The 23,729-nt window shown below is 38.3% G+C and overlaps 1 protein-coding gene across 3 annotated transcripts in view; it reads left to right on the forward strand.

The window, feature by feature from the left end:
• Window positions 1–23,729, forward strand: part of RXFP1 (relaxin family peptide receptor 1) — a 135,788-nt gene that overhangs the window by 18,522 nt on the left and 93,537 nt on the right. The window contains exon 1 of one of the 3 annotated variants that reach the window (XM_063664243.1): window positions 21,910–22,530. The exons of the other annotated variants lie outside the window; for them this stretch is intronic. Within the exon in view, the coding sequence (XP_063520313.1) occupies window positions 22,515–22,530 (16 nt within the window). The 5' untranslated portion in view covers window positions 21,910–22,514. Of the gene's footprint in view, window positions 1–21,909; window positions 22,531–23,729 lie in introns of those variants that run through there. 3 annotated transcript variants of the gene reach the window in all.

Raw genomic sequence — 23,729 nt, forward strand, 5'->3', positions numbered from 1 at the left:
AGGGGCAGGCAATTCCCAAAACTGAGGTTCTTCCCCTTTTGGGACCATATAGGGTAACTGACATTGCCATGGCATCTGTAAACTGTCATGGCACTGGTGGGAGTATCTTTTAGCAATCTAATACATTATAATTAGCATATAATGAGCAGTGAGAAGCCAGAGGTCACTCTCATCACCATCTTGGTTTTGGAGGGTTTTGGCTGGCTTCTGTACTGCAACCTGTTTTATCAGCAAGGTCTTTGTGACCTGTATCTTGTACCAACCTCCTATCTCATCCTGTGACTAAGAATGCCTAACCTCCTGGGAATGCAGTCCACTAGGTCTCCACCTTATTTTACCCACCCCAATGCCTCTGACATTACTAATTCTCATATTCCAGAAGAAGAAACTGAAGTTTAAGAAAGCTGTACAAAGCACACAACAGCACATCTGGGAACGTCTAAGAATGACCCTCCCTGCCCCGCAGCAGCCACACTTTAGCCTGTGCTGTAAACATGCCGTACAGGTGTGGGGAGCACACACTAGGGATGGCTGTTGTCTGACGTTGTGACAATTCCAAAAAAAGGCAAAAGCAGGAAAACACACTATTCAAATTTAAATAAGCCTCTTTGATTTTGCTGAATAATAAGTAGTTGTACGGAAATGCATTAAAATTAAACTCACCGGCAAGTAGATGTCATTAACAATATAATAGCCACCATGGCAATCCTAAAAAAAGAGAAGCAGTGGCCACTTTTCTGTAGTCTGCAGACAGCAGTCAGCCAACAGTCACTGCCCTGGGCTGCCCTTGATGGCATTCAGAGTCATGCTTTTTGTTATTTTCCCACAAAAGGTTAGATCCCCGCTGTGCATCATGTCCAGAAAATCCTTGTCAAACTCTCAAAGTCTCTAAATGCCTTTGAAATTGTCCTTTTGGTTAAAGATGGAAGAAAAAATCACAGATTCCAAGTTATAAACACACAGGAGAAGTGGAATTAAAATCTCATAAATAATGTTACTGGCAATTAAAATTCTTTGTGACTTATACCCAGAATTCTTAGAGAGCTTCACACACACACACACACACACACACACACACACACACAGAGTGTCCAGGGTAATTTCATATTTACTCAAAAACTGTATGAGTATATGCCCAAATTCTAGGTAGAGGGGGAGTCATATATTCTAAAAATAGTGGAAATTTCAAAACTTGGAAACCATTTCAGCTCCAAGTTTAAAATATAAAAATATTTCCTAAACTTATTTTTTAAAAACATTTTATTTTGAAAAATTTCAAACATACACAAAAATTACAAAAGTAGTACAATCACATCCATACACCTTTCACCTGGATTCACTCATAGTTAACACTTTTCCCCATTTACTATATCTCCTTTACCAAACATACATATATATTTTTTCTTGCTGAATCATTTGAGACTCACTGGCAACATTATGACCCTTTGCAAGCACTTCAGCATGTATCTCCAAAGAGTTACAGTCTCTTAGCCCCCATATAATTACTAAATACAATTAACATTGAAAAATAATATTATTTAACATAAAGTCTATATTTCAGCAATCGTCTCGATCGGAGTGGCGGGGGAAATGATGCTTTTCTTTTTTGTTTTTGTTTTTTTGAGATGGAATCTCACTCTGTCACCCAGGCTGGAGTGCAGTGGTGTGAGCTCGGCTCACTGCAACCTCCACCTCCTGGATTCAAGCGATTCTTCTGCCTCAGCCTCCCGAGTAGCTGGTACTACAGGCAGGCGCCACCATGGCTTTTTTTTTTTTTTTTTTTTTTTTTTTTTTTTTTTTTAAGGAGAGACAGGGTTTCACCACATTGACCAGGCTGGTCTCGAACTCCTGACCTCGTGATTTGCCTGCCTCGGCCTCCCAAAGTGCTGGGATTACAGGCATGAATCACCGCACCCAGCCCAGAATGATGGTTTTCTAATCCAGGCTCCAATCCAGGATCACACATTACATTCAGTGGCTGCAGCTGTATAATCTTTTTTAATCAGGAAACAATGACATTGTGAGATTTGAAGAATATGGACAAGTTTTTCCATAGAATATTCTTCAATTCAGGTGTGTCTGATGCAAGCATACTTGTATATACCTAAAGTAGGCCTTTTGCAAACCCAAGGCTGTTAAAAAGCTTACCATAAAAATACAGCAAGGAAAGAAAGCTACATGTTAAGTTCAGGGACTGGTCTCCTGTTAAAGTGCCTCCTTAGATTTGCATCAATTTTTCTTTAAAATTATGACTCACAGGACTTCCTGCTTTTGTATCTCCCTTGTTCCTCTAATTGTTGTCAGCCAGTCTTCAAACAAAAACATCACATTTATCTATCCTGACTAATTTTCCAAGTCATTTCGAAAGCCATAACCCTAAACCCCACACCTTGCCTTCACCTTTTGGCAATCATTGCAGAGTTCCTTTACTTAATTTCAGTTCTTTTGCTCCTTTCCATAGTAGAGAGTCTGTACTGCTATTTTCATCAGTCCCTTCTGTATCAGTTAGAAATGCATCATAGGTGCAACAAAGAGAAGGACCAAGCAACAGTGACTTAAACAAATAAGAACTTAAGAATTTTTTTTTCACATAAACAAAGTCCATATGGACACTAAGAAGGGAACTACAGACACTGGGGCCTACTTGAGGGTGGAGGCTGGGAGGAGGGAGAGGAGCAGAAAAAAAATAACTATTGGGTACTAGGTTTGGTAACTGGGTGACAAAATAATCTGAAAACAAACCCCCATAACATGAGTTTACTTATATAACAAACCTGAACATGTACCCCTGAACCTAAAATAAAAGTTTAACACACACACACACACACTCCAGAAGTAAGTGCTTGCTGGCATTGCAGCAGCTATTCAGTCATGCCCTGAGGCTCCTAGTTTCTTCCTACCTTTCCCGTTCCTCCATTCTTCAGGCACTGGTTTTTATGTTACATTGACTCCTAATAGATGGAAAGATGGCTACTGTCGCTTCAGACATCAAGTTCATGTTCAAAGCAGGAAGAATGGGAAGAGTGATGTAAAGCTGGATTTTCCCCCAGTTATCAGGAAAGCAATGGCTTTTCCAAAAATTTCCCAAGAAGATTTCTAGTTTTTAGGTCTCATGGTCAGAATTGGGTCACACAGTCCCACCTCGCTGACAAGGAAACAGGGAAAGCCAGAAACAGGAGTCACCTTATTGCTTGGGGCAGTCACCTCATCTAATGGTGCAGAACACAGTGTCGCCACAAACAAGATGGGGATCGTGTTAACAGAGGAAAATGGGAAATGAAGAATCCGTAGGCAACTAACAGTTTCCCTGAGCCCTCCCAGTCAGTATTTATATTTATTTATTCCCCACTTCTCTATTCCATTTCATATTTCTTCTCAGTTTTTCTTCATTTATCTTCTCTCCCTAGTACTTCCTCCTGAAGAATGAACTTTCAAACTATTTTTTATTAACACTCCATCTCCCACCTAGAATCAAATAATATTACAACAGGTGGCACTGCCTCTTCCTTTGACACTGAAGAAAACCTAAAATCCAGTAAGACAGAGTGGCATGCCACATTTGCCCATCAATTTAATGGCACATCCAAGAATAAAGCAAAACTCCACTGAATATCAATATAGTAGTATCTGCCTCTGAGGATTCTTGGTGCATATTTTTGCATTCTGCCCTGTTTGGTCCATTTTGCCCCTACCTTGGGCATTTAAATATAAAGATTCCCATGAGGTTGGATCAATTCAGCTGTTTATTTCTAGAGATGTCTATAAAGAGAAGAACTAACAAGGGAACCATCTTTTTATTTTTTTAATTTACTTCCTAAATATAAATGAAGGAGAATCTAGAACCACTGTCTTCATTGGAAATCACTGTTCCAAATGAACCACGAGTCTGAGTTTATAAAGCTGCCATCTCCAATATCTCTGTTGAGAAATATGTCTATTTACCTACATCATGTTTGTTTCTGACCTTGTGGGACAATAACTTGGAATGCCCTGAACAACACAAACATAAAATACTCTGATGAGACAGCATCTCATCCTTGCACTGAAGGATTTCAAAAGAGGGACAGATCACCCAGAATGGACGTGGTCATAGAGGAAGTAAGTTAGAAGTTATAATTGACCTTGATCTTAAAGGGTAAGATCCAAATAGGTGAAAAAAAAAAAGATATTCAGGAACACTGCCATAAGTCCAAAAAAGGGAGATAGAAGTATCAATAACCTTTCAGGGCTCATAAGCAAGTCTATATGGGGAATTAGTAGAGGCACATTGGTTAAGAACACTTGTTCTGGAATCAGACGGATCTGCATCTGAATCCCATTTCCACCACTTACCAGTTCCATGATCTCCAAGCAATTTATTCCTCTATGCTTTAGCTTCCTAAACTATAAAATCATGATAATATTAGAACTTATTTAATGGAGTTTTATGAAGATAAAGTGAAACAAGGCATGCAAAGTGCTTAGCCTGGTGCCTAAAGCATATTAAATTGCTCAAAAACATGAAGAAAAAAAAAAAAGCAACTACTGACCAAAGTGAAAGGAGTCAATGTAACAGACTATTAAGTTTTAAAACTAGGTTGTGGACCTAAGTGTCCATCAACAGATGATGGATAATGAAAATGTGGTATATATACATAATGGAATATTATTCAGCCTTTTAAAAGAAAGAAACTATCATTTGTGACAACATGGATGAACCTAGAGAACATTATGCTATGTGAAATAAGCCAGGCACAGAGAGACAACTACTGCAAGACGCTTTTTATATGTAGAATGTGAAGTAGCCAAACTCATACAAGTAGAGAGTTGAACGATGAGTACCAGGGTCTGGGGAAAAATGAAGAAATGTTGGCCAAAAAATGTGAGGTTTCTTACACTTCTCTTTGTTGCATAGGTGCAACAAAGAGAAGGACCAAGCAAGTGACTGAAACAAATAAGAATTAAAAAATAACTTCCAGGCCAGGTGCGATGGCTCACGCCTGTAATCCCAGCACTTTGGGAGGCCCAGACGGGCGGATCACGACGTCAGGAGATCGAGACCATCCTGGCTAACACGGTGAAACCCCGTCTCTACTAAAAATAACAAAAAAGTTAGCCGGGCGTGGTGGCGGGCACCTGTAGTCCCAGCTACTCGGGAGGCTGAGGCAGGAGAATGGCATGAACCCGGGAGGCGGAGCTTGCAGTGAGCCAAGATCGCGCCACTGCACTCCAGCCTGGGTGACAGAGCGAGACTCCGTCTCAAAAATAAAAATAAAAAATAAAAAATAAAAAAAATAAGTTCCAGAGATCTGTCATACAGCATGGTGACTATAGTTAGTAATAATGTGTTGTACACTTGAAAATTGCTAAGATAGTAGATTTTAAATGTTCTCACCACAAAAAAATGATAAGCATGTAAGATGATGAATATGTTAATTGGTTTGATTTAATCATTTCACAATGTATACATATATCAAAATGCCACATGATACACCATAAGTATGTACAACTTTTCTCAATTAAAAATAAACAAATAAATAAATATAGGCCAGGCACTGTGGCTCATGCCTGTAATCCCAGCACTTTGGGAGGCCAAGGTGAATGGATTGCTTGATCCCAGGAATTCGAGACCAGCCTGGGCAACATAGTGAAACCCTGTCTTTACAAAAAATATAAAAATTTAGCCAGGTGTGGTGGCATGTGCCTGTAGTCCCAGCTACTCAGGAGGCTGAGGTAGGAGGATTGCTTGAGCCCAGGAGGTCAAGGCTGCAGTGAGCTGAGATCACGCCACTGGTTACTCCAGCCTGGGTGACAGAGTGAGACCTTGTTACAAAAATAAATAAATATAAAGAAATTTTTAAAAAATAAAGACCCACTCAAAAAACAGAAAAGTATATTGAGACCAGCTGGGGATACTTTGACAATAAGGCTAAAGTGTCACAAAGGAAGTTATTAAAAATGTGTTATCTAGATGTGAGCTAATACACATTAGAATCACAGTTGAGGCAGTAGGAATGGAAATAAGGTGTGAAATGGAAATGCTATTAAGAAGAAATACAACTGCCCTTAATTTAGGATTTTTATTTCTTGGCTGCACTACCAGGATAAATCAATAAAAGTGACTGTTATCACACCAGTAAGTAGGAATAAAATGTGATAGTTGGATAGTCTAGAAAAGAGTTTTGTCATAGTTTGAGACAGATGCTAGAAATGTCTAAGTACAAAATCCGTGGCTAGAAATGTATAAATATGAAACCTCAGCCAATTTATGTGTTGGGAAATATGTACATTTATTCAATAAATGCTTACTGAATGTGAACTCGTGATTATGACAACATCCCACTCATCTGAGAATTACTTATCCTAGACCCTCAAAAACTTGGATTCTTCAAAACCTAGGCATTAAAAAAAAGGAAAACATCTTATGTTGTTTTAGGCCCTCATTCCGAGCTTATTTGCTTACTTTCACATAGAAATCTAATATGTCCAAGTAGCTGTGTTTCGGGCCACAGCAGTTTCAAGTTACAAAGTAGAAATGGGAATTAGAATAGTGAGACTACAGAGGCAGACAAATCAATGATAGTAGAAGTGACAGCTGGTAGAAAATTGTGATGAAAACTATAAAAAGTTGGCAAGAGTCTGTGATAAAATTTATAGGACAAAAATACCCTCAAATGGCCCTAAAGGTATCACTGTATTGTTCAATATGGGAACCCCAATTTACAACTAAAGGTTAATGTTATGTCCAACAAATTTCCAAAACTTCAAAAGTAAAGCTAAACACAAAAATTATATCAGATGGCTAGGTGCTATGGCTCACATCTGTATTCTCAGCATATTGGGAGGCTGAAGCAGGAGGATCACTTGAACCCAGAAGTCTGAGACCAGCCTAGAAAACATAGCAAGACCCTGCCTCTGCAAAAATGAAAATTAAAAAATAGCCAGAAGTGGTGGAATGCTGCTGAAGTCCCAGCTACTTGGGAGGTTGGAGTGGGAGGATCACCTGAGCCCAGGGGTTTGAGGCTGCAGTGAGATCCGATCATGCCACTGCACTGCAGCCTGGACAATAGAGCAAGATCCTTTCTCTTAAAAAATAACAATATCAGAGACACCAGTATGGGAATTTTTTGACAAGTTTTGCTAAAAAGGAGAGAAGAAATGGCAATATAGGTGGATAATTGATAACTGAATCAATAAAATATTTTTTGTTTTATTTTGTCCTGTTTTAAGAAGGGATACATAACAGCATGTTTTCAGGGACTAAGCCAGAAAAGAGGTAAACATTGATGATGCTTAAGAGAGAAAGGGAGAATTGCTAAAATGTGTCCTGAGTAGGAGAGAGGGGATGGAACTGGAAGCTCAAGTGAAGGACTGATACGGGACAGAGGCAAAGACAGCTCATCCATAACAACAGCAAGGAAGCAGAGACAGGAGGGTGACCCGTGGAGGGATTCACTGTGGGGATTTGTGCAGGTACAGGGTAGGCCACCTTCTGGAATGTCTTATTATCTACTTTCAGACAAGTTAGGTCAGAGCATTTCTTTATGGCTAGCTCTTAGGCAGAAAGGCAGGGGAAGGTTAGAGTCATATTTCTAGGTTTCATGGCTGATTTAGGGGGAAAGGGATTCTAGTTTCTATGGCCTGCCTTGGGGGAAGAAGGGGAATAGGAGAAAGAAGGGCAGGAGAAGGTCAGAGAGAGACTTTACTTCTGAGCCCCTTCTAATGTCCTCCAGTTCAAAGTACTCGGCATGCTAAAGTGCCGTACTTTGGGATATCGCTTTCTAAGCCCCAAAAATGGCATTGAATGGTTTCCCATTGATTATTCACCAATGCTTTGTTCGAGGTTTTTCATCCTGGGCAATGTTGACATTTTCAGACAGATAAATCTTTGTTTGGGGGAACTGCCCTGTGCATTGAGGAATGCTTAGCAGCATCCTTGGACTCTACCTACTAGATGTCAGTAGCAACCCCCAAGTTGTGACAATCAAAAATGTCTCCAAACATTGCCAAATGTCCCCTGGGTCCAAAATCATCCCCAATTAAGAACCACTAGCTTAGTCCCACCTTGTTACAAAATATCTAGAGAAAACTAATATTACAATTCAATAATCTTTTCTCTATAGCTAAGAAACCATATTTTTACACTCTTGAATTATCTGTAAATAACGTCAGAGTTTTTTTATTATTGAAAGAATACTCACTTTTTAAAAGCAAGTCAAGTTTTTCCTAAGTATATAAACTGAAAAGTAAAATCCCCACTTTCTTCTGCCATTTTTGGTCCAACTTGCCAAAGACGACCACTGTTAGCAGTTTCATGTTAACATACCATAATTTTATAAACACAAGCATATATGTCTTTTATCTTATACAAATAAAAGCAAACTATATAGATATTCTTCAACATACTTTCTGTAACTTAATGATATGCCTTGAACAACTTATTATATCAGTGGATATAGATCTACTTCATTCTTTCAAATTGTTTAACTGGATATACCTGTGCTACGAATTTATAGTTCTGTAATTGCACCATATAATTTATGTTTAAATCCTGTATTTATAATTATATTTTTGTTTAATTTGTTTCTGGATCTCTGAAATCATTATTGATAGACCTGATTGAAGATAAAAATTATCGTTAAACATAAATGAATCAGGCTGGGCACAGTCCCTCATGCCTATAATCCCAGCACTTTGGGAGGCCAAGGCGGGTGGATCTCTTGAGTCCAGGAGTTCGAGACCAGCCTGGGCAACATGATGAAACCCCGTCTCTATTAAAAATACAAAAATTAGCTGAGCCTGGTGGTGTGCACCTGTAATCCCAGCTGCTCGGGAGGCTGAGGCAGGAGAATCACTTGAACCCAGGAGGTGGAAGTTGCAGTGAGCCGAGATCACACCACTGCACTCCAGCCTGAGCAACAGAGCGAGATTCTTCTCAAAAAAATAATAATAATCGAATATAGGGAAAGTTTGTGTTTGTGTGTGGTTTCCTTTTTTGTTTTCTTTTGTGTTTTGTTGTTCAATTTTACTTCCTAACCAGACATTTTAGCAAATTATTTACACACTTTTGAGACTGGGGGCAATGATGTAAAAAAAAAGTAGGTGTATTGAATATTTTTCATGGATCGTAAAAGGATTTCAAATGCTGGAAATAAGTCATAGAGTATAATTAAACTCTTAGTGCTTGAAAAAGTCATAGCTGTGCAGAAACACTATAAACATTTTAAGTAGAAATGATAGATATTTTAATCTGCTCCGCTGTTGTAACCATGTCACTAGCTATATGTATCTCATAATATCATGTTGTAAAGCTTAAATAAACACAATATTTTTAAAAAATAAAGTAAATCTGATGCTTGGTGGAAAATATTTTAATTAAATTTATCAATTACACTCTATTACTTTATTTTAAATTTAAGTAAACAAAACTACCTTTAATGCAGTGACTGCATTGATTTCAGAGCAATGATATTAAAATTTTCCATATTAACATTTAATGTTGTTACAGAATGGGGGTTATAATTTTACTGAGTTATTGTTTACATGAGTTCCCTAGACACAAATTGTAAGTATTTTTGCATTTCTGTCAAAAATCTGTAAGAGAGTAAAAAACTTAGTTTATTCCACTCCAATAAGTCACTAAGAACTTAGTTCCCAAGAAATGTGTATTGAAACGCTTAAGGTTTTAGTTCTGAGACAGGAATTCATGATTTGAATATAACTCAGGTCAAACTATGTTTCCTCCCAAAAATGATAACCAGCCGTAGCATAGTCACCTTACTGTATGAAAAGGGTGCAATTTCCTCAAAAGCACATTATAAAAATATTTCACTGTACTTGCTCTCTGGCTTTGGTCTTTGAATTACATTAGGACCCAGATAATGTCAAAGAGAAAGGTGCAATAGCTGCGCACAGGTTACAGCATTTTTTCCTTCTCTGTGCACCACTCACACAGACCCCACAAAATGCATACAATGCACACAATTTTATGCTCATAGGAGAACGATTCATTTTTAGAAAAAAGATTCCACTGATATCCACTCAATACTTGTGTCTCACTTGGCAATTGGCATACGTGACTGTTCCTCTATTTTTCCATCTACCTAATTTCAAAGGATTTCCAGAAGGAAAAGAAGATTTAAATGCTTCATTTCAAATATTTCTGAGTTTTGACAAAGGTGCCAAGACCACACATCGGAGAAAATGCAGCCTTTTCAATAAATGGTTCTGGGAAAATAAAATATCCACATGTAGAAGAATGAGATTACACCCCTCCCTCTTGCAGTATACAAAAACCAACTCAAAATGAATTCAAGACTTAAATGTAAGATGCAAAACTATGAAACTACTAGAAGAAAACATAAGGGGAATACTTCACCACATTGGGCTTGGCAAAGATTTTTTAAATAACACCTCTTAAATACAGGCAACAAAAGCAAAAATAGACAAGTGGATTATATCAAACTGAAAAGTTTTTGCACAGCAAAGGAAACTATTAACAGAGTGAAAAGACAACCTACAGAAAGGGAGAAAATATTTGCAAACCGTACATTTGACAAGGAGTTGATATCCAAAATACATAAGAAACTTAACAGCAAAAAAAAAAAAAAAAAAATGAAAAATGGACAAAAGGCCTTAATGGATGTTTCTCAAAGAAAGACCTACAAATGGCCAACAGATATATGAAAAAATACTCAACATCACTAATCATCAGGGAAAAGCAAATCAAATCACAATGAGATATCATCTCACTCCAGTTAGAATGGCTATTATCAAAAAACCAGAAGAAAACTAGTACTGGCGAGGATGTGGAGAAATGGGAACCCTTACACGCTGCTGGTAGGAAATTAGTACAGCCATTATGGAAAACTGTGGAGATTCCTCAAAACATTAAAAATGAAACTACCATATGATCCAGCAATCCTACTCCTGGGTATATATCCAAAGGAAATAAAATCAGTATGTTGAAGAGATATCTGCACTCTTATATTTACTGCAGCACCATTTGCAATAACCAGGGTGAGGAATCAACCTAAGTGTCAGACAACAGAATAATGGATAAAAGAAAATGTGGTATATGTATATAAAGATATACAATTCAGCCACACATATATTCAGCCATAAAAAAGAATTAAATCTTATCATTTGTGACAACATGGATGAACCTAGTGGACAATATGATAAGTAAAATAAGCCAGACACAGAAAGACAAATTCTGCATGATCGCATTCATATGTGAAATATTTTAAAAAGGTGATACCATAATATCATAGATACAGAGTAGAACAGTGGTGACCAGAGCAGAGAGAAGGATGGGGAGAGGTTGGTCAAAGGACACAAAGTTACAATTACATAGAAGGAATAAATTATAGTGTTCTATTACACAGTAGAGTGACTATGATTAACAGTAAATTATTATACATTATGAAATAGCCAGAAGAGAGGCTTTTGAATGTTCTCACCACAAAGAAATGATAAATACATGAGATGATGGATACACTAACTACCCTAACTGAATCACTGTATAACATAGATATATATGGAAAAATAAAATTGTATCCTTAAAATATGTATAATTACAATATGTATAATTGATATGTATGTATCAATTTTTAAAGTAAATAATTTTTCAATATTTCTGCTGTTGGGATTTAAATGTTTAAGCATGTTTCCAAGTTGCTCTCAAATTTTTAACTAATAATTTAGGTTTGTATGTGTTGGAGTAGTTTTTCAGTTAGGAAATTTTTTTAATTGATAAATTCCTTAAAGTATCAGTTTGTTTGTTTGTTTAGAGACAGAGTCTCTTCTGTCACTTAAGTTGGAGTCGTTTTTCAGTTAGAAAATTTTTTAATTAATTGATAAATTCCTTTAAGTATGAGTGTGTTTGTTTGTTTGGAGGCAGGGTCTCCTCTGTCACCTAGGCTGGAGGGCAGTAGTGCAGTTGTGACCATCAGAGCTCACTGCAGCCTTAAATTCCTGGGCTCCAAGGAATCCTCCAGCCTCAGACTCCCAAAGCTGGGTTTACAGGCATAAGCCACTGCGCCCAGCCTATGAATGGTTTTTACACGAGATGAGAATATTCAAATTAAAAACTGTAATTCAAAAAAAGTCTAATTTTAAGTACCACTAAAAACAAGATGCATTTATATCCACATTAAGTGTTAAGTTAATCCATGCTAAAAGAGCCAAATGCCTCATCATTGTCGTGGAGTCACCTTCACTGACTGTCCACTGCTTCACTGGAGCTCCAGTAGGTGTTTCAATTCCATTCTGAGTTTCTTTTGCTGCTCGATCTCTGTTAAAATTATTAATGTCCTGCTCCCAGTGCCTTAGAAACTCCTAGTGCATAGATATATTCAGATATATTAAATACTTTATTGATTTGATCAGAAAGCCTTCAAAACATCTTGAGAAATATATCTACTCCTAAGCCACACATTTTTCCTACAAGGTAAGCCTACTAATATCTGCATTACATACCACTTTGTTAAACTTTTCTATCTCACCTGTTTGTTCTTGATCTGAGAAGGAACTGGTTCTCACCTTTAGGAGTAAATAAGTTTACTTTCTAAATAAGCAGGAAAAATTCTTCAAATGAAGCCGTCACCTTCCTCATTGGTGTCCTCATTCTGTGTGCTCTAATGCTTGGTGCATACATTTGCAAATGCACACACAGCCAGGAGGAACACAGAAAGAGTGGCAGGTAGTTGCTTCCTCCAATTAAACTTCATATCAACAAATCATTGAGCCTTCCTTATTCATAGCCAAACAACACACAGTCATCTAAACACAGATTCTCAGTAGAGAGTAGCCTATTGGAATTGAGCAATGGGTAGAGTAGGGCACACGTGGTTTGGCATAGCATATTCAATATTTTAATATAAATATATTTTTGGGAAAACCATTCCTCATTCTTTCCTTAATAACTGGAAAAAAATAAAGCTGAACCAAATTTTCTTGGTTGGTGGGGGGGCCACAAAAGATATATAGTCTTAAGCAAGGTATATATTCACCCATATGAGAAATATATCAAAACCTTAGGGAAGTTGTATAAAATACATTTGATAATCAAAACTGAACATAGATTTTGAAGGCCTGAGAAATCCTGAATTGATATGAATTCTAAATGAGGCTGCTGCTGGTCATGTATAGAAAAAATAGCTTTTGGGTACAGAAAAGCTGTAGACATGAAAGAGTGTAATTGAAGAAGCAAGCTAAGTGATCAGTATTTTTAAAACTACTCAATACATTCACAAAATATATTTATTATAGAATCAGTCAATAAGAATAATACAACCAAATATGAACACAAAAATTTTAAGTGACAGCTGTCGTAATATTAGCCTCAACAGATTTTGAAATCTCACTCTTCATTTAAACAAAGCTGGAAAGATGCTTATTCAAGATCTGTGTTTACAAAAAAAGGTTAATCTGGTTGCATAAGTTAAAATGTTGACCATTTACACTGTGTTAAAATTTTTACATATTTAACAAAGTTATATGTGCCTTTACTATCATATTTTTAGTCTGAAATGTATTTTGAAAAATAAAATTCTGGCTGGGCACAGTGGCTAGGGCCTGTAATCCCAGCACTTTGGGAGAACAAGGCAGGAGGATTGCTTAAGGCCGGGAGTTAGAGGCTGCAGTGAGCTATGATCATGCCACTGCACTCCAGCCTGGGCAACAGCAAGACCCTTTCTCCAAAAAAATAAAAATAAAATTCTAGTCAAAGACTTGCAAAAACTGATGTACCTTCCTGAAACCCTAATTTTATCCAACCATGTTTAATACCATTAGATGAATGTTACCTCTTATTTTCCAGATGATGAAACTTAAGCTTAAAAAATTTACTGAAGGTCACAGATCTAGAAAGGTGACAAATGAAGGCTAGACCCCCCTGCCCCGCTGCATTGATTCCCAATACTGAGCTTTTTTTCCCTATACCAGGAATAGATGTGCTTTAAAAAAAATTTTCATATACCTGTTACATATCCAATATTAAGACAAGCAGCTGTTAATTATAATTTTATGGTTGATGTATTTATGACAAAAAAGCCACTTTTTTCTACTTTAATGTGAAGCACAAGATGGTATCATGCAAACTAGGAAGGCAGAAATTCTTCATAGAATTGCAGTTGTCTTTTCAATGGCAAATTGGTATCTTTACACAATTCTACAGTAATTTTTCTGTTAAGTACTTCTGACTGTTGCACTGATATTAGTGAATTTCCATAAGCTTGATAGGTGAAATCAAACTATTTAAACTTAGGTCAGAGAAACATCAGAACTATGAATATACATTCATGTAAAACCAAGTTATAAAATGTTTACAAGTTATTTTACTCAGTAAGGACTTCTTTCCCAAAGAGTAAAGACAACTTCTATTTTCCTATTCCAGGAAAGTTTACATAATGTCTGCAGGAAGAAAAAGGATGGAAAGCTTTCCTCTGGCTTTTTCTCCTTCAGCTGCATGGATGTAACTAACCCAGGTAGCTGCAGGTAATGAAGCTGGCAGGCTGCCTGAGACCATCACTGAGCACATCACATAAAGTATTGTCTACATATCAGTCCCAACAATATCTCCACACCATAAGCCATCTTTCTCTTGGGGCTTCCAGTAGACTGAGTCCCAGACATTTCTCTTGGGGCTTCCAGTAGACTGAGTCCCAGAGAAAGATTTGATCGTTCAGGGATGATTTTTTTCCCAATCAGCCCAACACGGACCACTCATCCCACCAAGCCTGAAGGAATTTGTATTGCAGTTCACACCTGAGGCTCAGATAGCATGGACTCCTTCTATTGCTGTCCCTACAAGCCCCATCAGTCTTTCACTTACTCCTTCAATCACCCTTTCAAGTAAATTGCCAACATGAGCTTTTTCATGTCTGGAATGACTCTGCAGAAAGGACACTTTGGAGTTTCTTGAGTTTCTTGATGTATCAGTTAGGAATGCACTTTCTTGCAACAAAAGAAAACCTGACCCGGCATGGCCTAAACAAAGAAGCGTTTATTTTTCTCACCTAAAGAGGAGTCTGAGTAGCCTGATGATTCCAGGGTTGGCATTTTGTAGGTATCTGTGGGTTTTCTTGGTCTTGCCAGCACGTGTGTTGCCTCATAGATGCAAAACTGTTGCTGCAGTTTCACACAATCATCCCATCATGTTCAAGACAGAAAGAAAGTGGAAGACAACAGCCCCATCCATCTCTTGTGTCAAGAAAGCTAGCACCTCCAGGACTTCCTCAGCAGATGTCTGCCCATGTCTCACTGGCCGGAACTGTGCCCCTTAGACACCGAGAAGCCAGCCAGCTGGGGAAGAAAGTATTTTGCTTTCCAACTTCTTTAACAGAAGGGCAGCAAGAGAGAAGAGTTTTGGGAATCACTGTTGAATCAACAAACCAACAGTGTCTATTATACTTGGGTTTAAAATTAATAATGCATTTATTATAGTAACAACTTCAAAAACCATGTTTCCCTTCAGCCTTTAACTTCAATTTACAAACCTATTTTCTACTTATAAATCTTGTAAAATAAAACCAATCTCCTTCACTTTTTAGTTTATAAATGTTTAAATCAAGTTGAAAAAATTGAACTTTTAACCAGTCTCATTCAAGACAACGTATAATGAACTGTTTTAAACAGCATCTTAAATGTAATGATTAATTTTATTCGAAATACAAGTGGATTATCCCTAATCTGAAATTTTGAAATCCGAAATGTTTCAAACTCTGAAACTTCTTGAGCACTGTCAAGATGACATAGTGGAAAATTCCACACCTGACCTAATGTAATTGGTTGCAGCCAAAATGCAGTCAAAACTGTTTCATGCATAAAATCATTTTAATATTATATAAACTTACTATCAGGCCATGTGTATAAAGTATATATGAAACAAATAAATTTTGTGTTTAGATTTGGGTTTCATTTCCAAAATATCTGAGAATGAATTTGCAAATATTCCAAAATCTGAAAAAATCTGAAATCTAAAACTCTTATGTTTCCAAGCATTTTGAATAAGAAATACACAATCTGTATTTTTTTCTTTTTTCTTTTTTTTTTTTTTTTTTTTGAGACAGAGTCTCACTCTGTCACCCAGGCTGGAGTGCAGTGGTGTGATCTCGTCTCACTGCAACCTCCACCTCCCGGGTTCAAGTGATTCTTGTGCGTCAGTCTCCTGAGTAGCCAGGATTACAGCGTGTGCTACCATGCTCGGCTAATTTTTGTATTATTAGTAGAGATGCCGGGATTACAGGCGTGTGCTACCATGCTCGGCTAATTTTCGTATTATTAATAGGGACAGGGTTTCACCATGTTGTCCAGGCTGGTCTCGAACTCCTGACCTCAAGTGATCTGCCTGCATTGGCCTCCCAAAGTGGTGGGATTACAGGTGTGAGCCACTGCACCCGGCCTCAACCTGTATTTTAAATGCATGCTTAAAAACTTTAGAAAATCCAATAAAACGTATTTTAAATATAGTAAATGTCAAGTTACCTTAAATAGTCCAGTGCTGCTTATACACTTAAATTCTCTTACAATGTAAAATCACAAATTTGAAATTAATTACCTGTTTTAAGTTGAAATTAGTAGGTTCATCTGTTATTCCTTAATTGCCTAATTCTCTTAATCATAAAAAACACTCCAACCCCCCAATAAGCACAGATTATTCCCACATTAAAATATAATGCCAATACTATACATTTGATTAATTTTATTGTCTCTATATTCTAAAATTTATCACAGTTTAAAATACACATATTTCTTAAGGGGAGAATTTTATCATAACAGATCAACAAGAGTTTCATCTCAAACAAGCTGAGATTACTTTTGAGCCAACAATTTTTTTTACCAGGATATATATCTTGAGTTTCCTATAACTGGGATGATTCCACCTGAAGCTTTTGTTAAAGGAACCCCGAGTGCACACCCATCCGGGGCAGTTGATCTTAAAGTACGCATCCCCTGTGTTCAAGTTTCCCAGAGGAAGCACTTTTTCTTTGCCCTTATGCTCAAGGACTGGGAACCTGCAAATTAAACCAACAAGAGGCTGATTTGTATGCATATGGCAGCTAACTAAAGTAATAGCTAGCTTGCCAAACAGGTAAAGTTAGAGGCTAATATTCCTAAGTAGGGGAAAGGGAGAGGGAGAAAAGCCTTCCATGGGAAGAAAATCATTTCTTTAGGAAGCACAAAGGGATTTTTAGAAGAAAAAACAGGAGATAAAGTTTGTGATGATGTTTGTTTATGCAGGCGCATGTAGCCTATCCATCCTTTAAGGATATGAATTTCCCCAGGGAAGGGATTTATGACAGGTTTACTGTCAGTCTCTCTCCTGGGAGTAGACTCACCCAAAAGAGGGAATTTAGGGAAGGATTATTTCCCAGAAGTTTCAGATTTTAGTCAGATAAGGGGAAACTCTGAGAAAGCTTCTTTCTGCATCTGGCATCTGTTGATTCTCAAATGTCTTCACCTTAAAATAATCTTTGTACCAACTCTGGGGTTCTGAGTGGGTCCCCACACCTGTTAAAAGATAATTTAAAAAGAAGTAGAAGTGAAAGGAGAAGGAAGAGGAGGCAAAATCATGATATTCATATAAATATAAAATAAAAATGTCTCAAAGACCTCAAAGACTTTAATTCATTTACTAATGAGGGAACCAGTAAGATGTTACAAATAATTCAAAGGAGAATTCAACGCACACACACACACACACACACACGCCAACAGGAATACTGAAATAAATCTGATTAACACAGGCAAAAGAGACCAATAATCTATGGGGCAATAATCAATGTATCTCACAATCTGCATCTATCTGTCACACATAATCTGCATTTCCATGAACAATAAACTGTTTGTGTTACTATAAGTATTCTACAACTTACAGAGTTGTAACATACACTCATAGAACATTTCAGTTAGCCATGGAACAGACCCTGTATATGACAGCGGTCCCATAAGATTACAATGGAGCCAAAAAATTCCTATCACCTAGTGACATTGTAGCCATTATAACATTATATTATGTTATATGTTATATAATTATTATATATTATATAACATATATATAACATATAACATAATATATAATGTATAACATTATATATAAATGTCATATAACATGTGTATATAAAACATTATAATTATATACTGTTATAGCATTATAAAAGCACAATTACTTTAAAAAAAAACGTAAGATCTGATCTTAGAAATTTTGTTATTGGGCTACCCAATTTACAGCCTTTAGGAGTCATAAATATGACAATTCCAACACTAAACTATTCAAAAGTTGGCATTCCAGCCATACCTGAAGGACCCTATTCAATACAACTGGTGATCATTCACATTCCAATAACAGTATGTTTTCATATTTTACCCCATATCCTGACAGTTCCACATGTAGAGATATTTTGGAAAAGCTACCAGGGTACAGGAGTGGGGGACATTTTTAAATTGTTATATACAATCCCTACTGTCTTATAAGCAGATCTAAGCACCTACCTATGGTTATGCAAATATTTGGAAGAAGACTAAATTACTCTGCATGAGAAATAAATAAAAGATACAGGAGCTGAGGGCAGATCCAAACCTTAAGAACAGTGGCAGCCAGGGAGGCTGGAAACTCAGTGCTGGAAAAGCTGAATCCCTTTCATCCTCCAAGCCAGAGAGACTCCATGACAACTGTCAGTCTAAAGAGGATAGTTAAGATAATTTGTACTGAAATATAAACTCTGTTGTCTCTCACCCCCTCAAAATTGTCAACCACTTAAAAAAATTGTCAACCACTGAAATATTTAGGCTGGTTCAGGACAAAAACAGCATTCAGGGCAGATGGATAGCTGGGTTACACAACAAGGGCATGTTTACTTGCTCTTCTAGGAACTATTACTTCTGTAACTCTTTGGGCATACTTTTCCAGAGGGATTCAATATCATTTTTTCTATTGATTTGTGTTATTGCACTGTGAATTATTGCTGTTCTTAAGGATATGGTTCCATGCTAAAAAGGAAATGCTTTTTGTTTTTGACTTTCCCAACGTTTCCCTATAAACATCACTTAATGGCTCCTTGCCTTTCTACTTCTGTTCCTAAACAATTGAGTTCTAAAGCCATTTGGTGGATCAGAAGAAGGTATTTTTCTGTGTTGAGTGTGATAGAGTAGTGGTCCAGAGAAGAATTTCGGAGTTCCACTGGGGTGAGAAGGGCATCCTTAGAGGTGGCTGGTGCCTGGTCCTAAACAGGGTGGGGAGAGAGCTCATGTAAGTGAGAGTCTGCACTGAGTAAGGCGAGGAGAGCATCCATGCAGGAAAGAGGATCTGTCAAGATAATAAATAAGTTAATAGAAAGCAAGCTTCTCTCACTGTCAGGAAAAGGAGTAACAGATATGTAAAGGGAAAAAATTAGACTGAGCCTGTAGTGTTGGATAGGAACGGGAGATGAACTCATAGTTTTCAGTATCTAGAAATATACAGAGAAATTAATATAGATGGAAATGTGTGTATGTATGAATAACCATACATATATTTCCTAGTCTGTCCACTGAGAGACCTGGTGGCAGTGACACCCCACTATCAGTGAGCTTACCTTGTGTCTACATCTTGGCTTCTAAATACCATTCCACCCAGAGAGGACCCAGAGCTCCTTAGAGAAATGGCTGGTTACCCGGCTATAGCAGGGAAAATGCAAGATGATCCTGAAACATCTTGTAGTGCCAGAAGGAAAGGAAGAGTGCTCAAAAAATGATGCATAAATATTACAAAGACACCAAAGCTAGGTTAAAAGAGTTCCTACTGGTCCAATTTGAGACAACTTGCACATCAGAATACATAATAATAATAAACAGATTGTAACCCATTGAACAAAATAAGAAGCCATAAGTCTACCTGATAAAAATAAGTAAATGAATAAATTAACACTTTGATGAGGAAAGGGACTTTTGCAGTTTCAAAGTACCCCTCTACAAAATGTGTATTAATTACAAAGGAATTTGGGTGAAATCACTAATCGAAAAAATTAACATCTTGTACTACCTGACAGGTTGAAATGAGCATCACTTGTGTGAATTTCATGCCAAAGATGCACAACCTGAATCTAATTATGATGGACATCAGACAACCCAAATTCAGGAACATTCTACAAAATAATTGACTTGCATTTTTCAAGTGTCAAGGCCATGAAAATGAAAAGAGGCTAAAGAAATGTGACAATTAAATGCAAGGAGCGATTCCAAACCAGATCCTTTTACTACAAAGGAGATTTTGCGGGGACAATATATAAACTTTAATGGGTTCTGAGGTTTAAGTGGTAGTAACAACTCCATGTTAAATTCCTGATTTTAGTGGTTTTATTTACATAGGAAAATATTCTTGTTTGTAGGAAATACTAAAGTAAGGGTGCTAGAGCATCAGGTCAAAAACTTACTTTCAAATGGTGGGGTGGTGGGGAAATGTTCTTTATCCGATACTTGCAACTTCTCAGTTTGAGATTATCTCAAAATCTTAAAGTTACTCTTTTTTTTGAGACAGTTTTGCTCTTGTTGCCAAGGCTGGAGTGCAGTGGTGCAGTCTCGGCTCACTGCAACCTCCACCTTCAGGGTTCAAGTGATTCTCCTGCCTCAGCCTCCCGAGTATCTGGGATTACAGGCGCCCGCCATCACACCCGGCTAACCTTTTGCATTTTTAGTAGAGATGAGGTTTCACCACATTGGCCAGGCTGGTCTCCAACTCCTGACCTCAGATATCTGCCCACCTCAACCTCCCAAAGTGCTGGGATTACAGGCATAAGCCACCACACCCGGCCCAAAAGTTACTTTTAAAATATCACTTAAAAATATTTAAGATTTCTGATATAGCTGTTGAATCATAATGTTATGAAAATGTAGAACTAATTTCATGATACTGAGAGGTGACAGTGTGCTGGCAGCCCTTGCAGCCCTCACTGGCTCTCGGCACCTCCTCGCCTTGGCACCCATTCTGGCCATGCTTGAGGAGCCCTTCAGCCCGCCGCTGCACTGTGGGAGCCCCTTTCTGGGCTAGCCAAGGCCGTAGCTGGCTCCCTCAGCTTGCAGGGAGGTGTGGAGGGAGAGGTGCAGGCAGGAACCGGGGCTGCGTGCAGCACTTGCAGGCCAGCGTGAGTTCCGGGTGGGCGTGGGCTCGGCAGGCAGCACTCGGAGCGGCCTACTGGCCGCCGGTCAGCAGCAGTGAAGGGCTTAGCACCTGGGCCAGCAGCTGCTGTGCTGGATTTCTTGCCGGGCCTTAGCTGCCTCCCCGCATGGCAGGGCTCAGGACCTGCAGCCTGCCATGCCTGAGCCTCCCCCTCACCCCGCCTTGGGATCCTGCGCAGCCCGAGCCTCCCCTACAACTGCCGCCCCCTGCTCCACGGAGCCCAGTCCCACTGACCGCCCAAGGGTTGAGGAGTGCGGGCGCACGGCTGGGACTGGCAGGCAGCTCCACCTGCGGCCCCTGTGGGGGATCCACTGACTGAAGCCAGCTGGGCTCCTGAGTATGGTGGGGACTTGGAGAATCTTTATGTCTAGCTAAGGGATTGTAAATACACCAATCAGCACTCTGTATCTAGCTCAAGGTTTGTAAACACACCAATCAGCACCCTGTGTCTAGCTCAGGGTTTGTGAATGCACCAATCGGCACTCCATATCTAGTTAATCTGGTGGGGACTTGGAGAACCTTTATGTCTAGCTAAGGGATTGTGAATGCACCAATTGGCACTCTGTATCTAGCTCAAGGTTTGTGAATGCACCAATCAGCACTCTGTGTCTAGCTCAGAGTTTGTAAATACACCAGTCGACGCTCTGTATCTAGCTAATCTAATGGGGAAGTGGAGAACTTTTGTGTCTAGCTCAGGGATTGTAAACACACCAATCAGCACCCTGTCAAAACGGACCAATCAGCGCTCTGTAAAACAGACCAATCGGTTCTTTGTAAAACGGACCAATCAGCAGGATGTGGGTGGGGCCAGATAAGAGAATAAAAGCAGGCTGCCCGAGCCCACAGTGGCAACCCGTTTGGGTCTTCTTCCTCACTGTGGCAGCTTTGTTCTTTTGCTCTTTGCAATAAATCTTGGTGCTGCTCACTCTTTGGGTTCACACTGCTTTTATGAGCTGTAACACTCACCGCGAAGGTCTGCAGCCTCACTTCTGAAGCCATCAAGACCACGAACCCACCGGGAGGACTGAACAACTCCGTACACACTGCGTTTATGAGCTGTAACACTCACCGCAAAGGCCTTCAGCTTTACTCCTGAGCCAGTGAGACCACGAATCCACAAGAAGGAAGAAACTCCGAACAAATCTGAACATCAGAAGGAACAAACTCCGGACTCGCTGCTTTTAAGAACTGTAATACTCACCGCGAAGGTCTGTGGCTTCATTGTTGAAGTCAGTGAGACCAGGAAGCCACCAACTCTGGACACAATACAATCATTGAGGAGCTATATTTGCCACTAAAAATAAATTTTAAAGACAGGACACAAAAAGATAATATTCAGAAAAGAAGTTATGTGGAGAAGAATATTCAAAAGAGCTGCATGAAAACACAGGCAGGTATGGCCAGTTAAAACATCTTCAAAGTATCTGTAGCTGGATGCTAATTCATCAAAGAATTTTTCTTAAAATCTTGGTGTTTAAAGTGTCCTTAAAAAATAAAGATACAAAAAGTCTCAACACAGGTTGGTTTATTTATATGTATGCCTGAGATCTCTGAAATATGTGATGTTCTGCCAGTAATGGCCTTCAGCATGCAAATCCCTTTTTTTGACTTTGTTTTAAACAATTGGTTGAAAAAAGATTAATTTTGAATAATTTCACAAGTGAGAACATTAATTAGCACAGCTCATTATTACATTTGACTATGTCCTTTATCAAACTATGTGCTCTGAAATGACTACATAGAGTCAAAGCCTGTCATACATGGATTCTTCTCTATGAGAATGTTAATTCCCCTGTTATTAAGAAGTCCCGCCCACTCCACAAAGGAAGTAGTACTTTCATTTTTTCATGCTTTGGTCATTGACCCCAAATACGTTTTTACATAATAAGCTTTTAATGATTATTCAAACTGTTCTTATTTCTTCATAATTATGAGTATTCTAGAAAGTTCCAAAGATTTACAAACTTGGTAAGGATAATGGGTGCATAACTGTACTGGGAGTCTACAGATATCTCTGAAATTATATGAATCTCAGATTTTAAAGTGTTATAGTTAATATGTGGCTGACACAAAAACCTGCACACAGGTGTTTATAGCAGCTTATTCGTAATTGCCAAAATTTAGAAGCAACCAAGATGTCTTTCAGTAAGTGAGTGGATAAATATATATTACTAAGTGTGAGAAGCCAGTTTGAAAAGGCTACATACTGCATGATTCCAATGACATAACATTCTGGAAAAAGAAGAACTATGGAGATAGTAAAAAGTTCAGTGGTTACCAGAGGACTTTCAGGGCAGTGAAACTACTCTGTATTATACTATAATGGTGGATACGTGTCATTATACATTTGTCCAAATCCATAGAATGCATAACATCAAGAGTGAACTCCAGTGTAAACTACGGACTTTGAGTGACAATGATGTGTCAGTGTAGGTTCATCAACTGCAACAAATGCACCACTCTGGACTGGGGAGAGTGTTGATGGTGGAGGAGGCAGGGACTATATGGGCATTCTCTGTACCTTTTGCTCTATTTTGCTGTGAACCTAATAGCTATAAAAAATAAGTTCTACTTTTTAAAATGGCATTGTTGC

Source organism: Pongo pygmaeus, chromosome 3, assembly GCF_028885625.2.
Source record: "Pongo pygmaeus isolate AG05252 chromosome 3, NHGRI_mPonPyg2-v2.0_pri, whole genome shotgun sequence".
In the NCBI taxonomy this organism is placed as follows: Eukaryota; Metazoa; Chordata; class Mammalia; order Primates; family Hominidae; genus Pongo; species Pongo pygmaeus.